Below are 5,025 nucleotides of genomic sequence, written 5' to 3' on the forward strand. Positions count from 1 at the left end.
ACAACTCTTAATATGAAAACAAGACATCTGGGCCGTTGATTTTGATCGTGCGACTTATATTCTCAATTACCTCTATCCCACTCTGACACTCCCTCTCTGCTCATAAAACTCCACCCCACACAACAAGAATGTCAGCCTTTAGCGTCCGCAAAAATCAGACGCTAAAAACACGGAATCGGACGCTAAATATATTAGCGTCCGCCAACGGACGCTAAACGGCTGATGCAAAACCCTTGGTCGCTAATTCTCCAAATAGCGTCCGCAAAGCGGACGCTAAAAAATTAGCGTCTGAATTTTCGAATTTAGCGACCGTTTCCAAGTCAGTCGCTAATTAGCGACTACCAATTGCAGACGCTAAGTAGCGACCGCCTTGACAGTCGCTAATTAGCGACCGTCGGTAGCAGACGCTAATTAGCGACCGCCTTGGCAGTCGCTAAGATGCCTTGGCGGTCGCTAATTAGCGACCGAGTACTTGGCAGTCGCTAATTAGCGACCATTTTCTCATACGCGTATTTGCGCTTTCTTTATTGTTTTTGGTACGCATTTGCACTTTTTTTTTTTTTTTGTTGGTTAACTAGTATTTAAATGTAAGAGCTTTTTGCTTTTAATTAATTGATATTAAATGTAATAATATATGGAATGATGCAAATACCATACTACTTTTATTAAGGCAAACAAATTAATCAATTCAATTATTATTGATAATAAATGTAATTACAAGTGAAAAAATAATTCTAGAACTAAATTCTAGTATACTTCGAACAAAATCTAATACAAATCTCATATAATTACATGTACACTTTAGACTCCACAACAAAAATCTGGAACCAAAACGGACTTTAAATCTGGTATCTAGATCGAAACCAACTTCAAATCTGGAACTCAAGCGCAAATCTCATAACCCTGCAAATCAACAAAAAAACAAAGAAATTAATGGTGCAATTAAATAAAACAAGGAAAGTACAAAACTTTGTGGCTTAATTATACTGTAACCAAACATAAAACAATGCACACACACATTTGTGCAAAAGGAACAGCTAGAATGAGAATTGAAAACAAGAAACCATTAACAAGTTGGCACACCACATATCTATAGTACACACACACACACACCCCTTTCCCTATTTTCTTTTCACAACAGCCAATATGATTGTCCCAATGTTCTTCCTTCACGAAGTCCAGAAAAAAGGGAGGCAGTTTTGGTTCATAATTCATATACATATGTTCATATCAGCTAATGAGTAGTTTTTTTCAATTTCTCATTCCTCACAATCCTATATATGCCTATACATATTTTTTTCCTAGGGCTCATGGGTGCCACAAGGTCAATAGCCACCATCCCATGTGAAATATAAAAAATAAACACTTCACACTTCTCCACACTAAATCCATTAAGAATGCATGTCAAACAGAATTGCACCTTACCTGCAAACACAATCCTCAGAGCATGTTGTACGGCAACTTGTGCATTCGATATCCATACCAGCATCGTCCCGCTTTTTCTTGACAAGATACACATCTAAACTCAATTAAGGCACACTGTTAGGAAAAAACTGAATCCACTTGTTCTTTCTATTATGACAATAAAGGTATCTGACACCAGAGGGATGCTTATACCCTTTGCTGCCAACCTTTGATAATAGTTATTCTAACTAATTTCTGCTGCTAGAAAAAAAGCATATCATGTTAGCCTCCCAGAATTCATGTAATCTCTTTCTTGTGTGTTGCATCTGGCAACTAACCTGTAAGAACAAAACAAGCTTTCGCCAACTAGATGACCAGCTAGTATGTACTTGCCTTTAACCAAAGAAGAAGAAACTATTAGACAAATAAATTCAATTTCCTGAAGGTCAAGATATATCATGTCAAGCTAGTGTTGCATCTGGCAATATAATGTTATCTCAGCTCAATATATCCAAGTACTATGACAAAGATGCTCATAACTACAACACCGAAAGAATTATTCTATCAAAGGAAATCACAGCAGTCCGGCAGTGATGGATCACTTTGGGAATTGAGTCCGAATCACTAAGCAAATCATCAAGCCATGCTGGCTGGTCCTCAAACATGGAACTTTGAGGTAACGATCTATGATGGCTAGTGCTAGAATTACTAACTCGAAGTTGGGTTATTATATTCACATCTTTTAAAAGCATTAACACTGAATAAAGGAGATTATTTCAACTAAATTTCATAACTTATCAGCCCAAAGCACTTGCAAGAGTGAGAGTGGTGAGCCACAGTACCGTTCAGACCTTAAGGTTGTTCTTTCTCATGCACAAGTAAAGGTCATGCAATCCAAGTCTCACACAGTCAAACCACGTGCCACGTCAGTGATAATAACAAACAATAATGACATCAAAACTTGTGCAAACAAAAGGAACCTCTAGCAAACACATACAAAGTTGAGGAATTGATATAACTTTACCTGACAAAAATAAAGAATGAACAACGGATGTTATGAAAATTGAATGAGCTTTTTGCCAACATAAACATTGGATATAGTGTTATAGAGCCCTTGGGAATATCACCATAGTATTGAAAGTACACAACCTGTGATAAATAATTAAATACAGATATTAGTACTCAGAGAAAGAAATGTAGACAACCTGAAAGGAGAGTTGCTTAACAAAAGGTGATTTGGAGTATATAAGGATAGAAAATAACACGATTATACTTTAGAGACCATGGAAATATATCTGTCAAACCATATTATAAATGAAAGGTGAAAAAATACATCTATGAGGGAGTAAAATAGTATCTTTTGCAAGTGGAACAGTAAATCTGAGTGGTGATGGAGTAAACGGTCATATAGTATGGATTGGAGAGGTTATTTTTTTTAATCTATTATTAGGTAAATTAGAGGGACATTTTTGGATAATATTACACGGAAAAGAAAGTATGAGGAAATATCAGCATTTGGAGGAGAGGTACCTGAAAATTGAACCCGCCAGTTAACCCATCGATGTTCAATATCTGCAAAGAAAGGAATTATAAGTTATATAGTGTATGTTCTCCCTCTTTCAATGATCTCAAACCTCAAAAGTCAAAAGACAGTTCCATTTTTCTCAAACAGATATGGACCAAACAAGAGTGATTAAATTGTTAATCTACATTTATGTGGTGCAGAGCAAACGATCTCCATATTTGGATCATTAAAATTTAAAAAATTGCATGTTGAGAAAACCTGGTGATGAATATTGTATCACAATTGAGTTAGATTGTAACTCTAGTTCATATGCTGCAAATAATTGAAAATTGATTGTATAGATAAAGCAAGCAACAGAGACTTTCACACCTACAGCTTCTTGACCAGTCATTGCATCTACACCTAGCAAAATTTCAATAGGATTTGCTGTTCGATTCTAGATGAAATGGGCTGAATGATAAGGATTCTCTCAGACATTGAAAAGATGCATCTTTGTGCAGCAATAAGAGATAAGGATTGAGTTGAATAAAAAAATTTCCCACAAACTTAATACTTTTCAGATGCAATTCATTCCAACAATTGTAAAAGTAAAAATAATCACATACTTCAAACAAAAAAAACTTTTAAATCTATTATTAAGTTTTTATTCAGATTTGCATGTTTATAAAACGGAAAAAATACAAATCATAAAAAAAAAAACAAATATAAAGAATTAATCAAATTGATGGAAAACGATACCTGAAGAAGGAGCACTTGTTGGAGAAAGAGACACTGCAAAAAAATAAAATTAAAAAAAAAAAAAACTGAAATAACACTTTATGTAAAATGATTTAAAAAGGGAAAAAAAAAAAGAGACTAACAGCCGCACAACCTCCACCCTCACCCACCCCCCACGACCCAGCCACCCTCACATCCACCCTACCCACCCACGAAAACCCCAACCAACGCCGACGAAACCGCCATCCCCGAAACTTCACCGAAACAACCTGCGACGGTGAAATTCAACACAAAATCATATATAATCCCCAAAAAAAAATCTAATGAGAAGAAAAAAAAACCTAGAAATAATTAGGACAAACCCAACGAAAAAACCAGATCTGAAACAAAAATCGAAAAAGAGAGAGGATAAATAAAAATCGAGAAAACGAAAACCTGCGACGGTGATTGGCTCAGAAATCGATCGAACCTCTTCAAATCATAGAAAGTGTGGTAGCGGACCATTGAATACCGTCGATGAAGAAGAGCGAGAAAGAGACGAAGAAAGAGGACGGTTGTGATGGTGAGAGAATAAGAATAGATAGAGATAGGGTTGGAAATAAGGTGGGTCGTGTTTTTTTTATGACCATTGAATAGCGTCCGTCAAGTTAGACGGTAAACTTGTAAAACGGACGCTAATTAGCGTCCGATTCAAAGACGGACGCTAATTTTACAAAAGCGGACGCTAATTAGAGTCCGTTAAAAGACAGACGCTAAATTTACAAAAACGGACGCTAATTTGCGTCTGATAGGGCCGGATGGTAAATTCAGACGCTAAAAGCGCGGATTCTTGTTGTGCCACTCTCTCTCCTCTAAAGATCTAACCCACATTTAACCCTTTCATTTTTTTTTCTCTCTCCTCCATCAATGGCAGAAAAGATTTGCATCTCTACTTCTCTCTTTACTCCTCTACTATTCTACTGATGCATCCCAAAACAACAACTCCAGCAACAATACCACCATCACCACCAACAACAACAACAACAATGCAACACACAACACAGGGAAGGGAAATTCCCTTCATTACTTTGTAGGACCACCACAATGCGGCATCAACAACGCCAACACGCGGTGATCGGAGCAGTAGGTGTACCACGAAACACTTCAAGGACAACAGGTGGATCGAGAGGAAAGAGAGACACGAGCTTAGATCAATTCCTAAAATGGTGAAAATAGTAGGTGAAATTGGTGATATCTCGTTCGAATTTTTATCATCTTCTCTCTCTTTTGTGGACCTTTTTCAGAGCGTTGTCATCAATTCATCATCAAATTCATCATTTCCTCTAATTTTAGGGTTCTTCTTCTTGATCTTTTTTCCTATATCCTGATTTGTGAGTGTT

General features: G+C 36.6%; 1 protein-coding gene across 6 annotated transcripts; it reads right to left on the bottom strand.

Annotated features, from left to right (window-relative positions):
* Positions 1–679: 679 nt before the first annotated feature.
* LOC125496842 (uncharacterized) lies at positions 680–4,285 on the bottom strand. 6 transcript variants are annotated; one of them, XR_008968914.1, is made up of 8 exons: positions 4,082–4,285; positions 3,790–3,915; positions 3,668–3,700; positions 2,935–2,976; positions 2,429–2,553; positions 1,618–1,797; positions 1,426–1,519; positions 680–903 (listed from the first exon to the last, which is right to left on the bottom strand). XR_008968914.1 is itself a non-coding variant. In XM_057393897.1 (8 exons), exons 1-8 carry the CDS (start codon positions 4,148–4,150, stop codon positions 896–898), a joined length of 552 nt encoding a protein of 183 aa, XP_057249880.1. In that variant the 5' UTR covers positions 4,151–4,285; the 3' UTR covers positions 680–895. The 6 variants fall into 6 exon arrangements, 4 of the variants coding, with proteins under 4 accessions (XP_057249880.1, XP_057249879.1, XP_048498618.1 ...); XM_057393897.1 differs by having other exon boundaries at positions 1,743–1,797; XM_057393896.1 differs by having other exon boundaries at positions 1,421–1,519; positions 1,743–1,797.
* Positions 4,286–5,025: the final 740 nt, after the last annotated feature.

This window comes from Beta vulgaris, chromosome 4, assembly GCF_026745355.1.
Source record: "Beta vulgaris subsp. vulgaris cultivar EL10 chromosome 4, EL10.2, whole genome shotgun sequence".
Classification (NCBI taxonomy): domain Eukaryota; kingdom Viridiplantae; phylum Streptophyta; class Magnoliopsida; order Caryophyllales; family Amaranthaceae; genus Beta; species Beta vulgaris.

What these genes read in the sequence shown, in the direction of transcription:
- LOC125496842 (XM_057393896.1), bottom strand. Translation starts at nt 4,150, where the DNA reads ATGGTCCGCTACCACACTTTCTATGATTTGAAGAGGTTCGATCGATTT. An exon ending in TGAGCCAATCACCGTCGCAG is followed by an intron (nt 3,916 to 4,081) that starts GTTTTCGTTTTC and finishes TCACCGTCGCAG; the next exon opens with GTTGTTTCGGTGAAGTTTCG. An exon ending in GGATTGTGTTTGCAGGTAAG is followed by an intron (nt 904 to 1,420) that starts GTGCAATTCTGT and finishes GTTGATTTGCAG; the next exon opens with GGTTATGAGATTTGCGCTTG.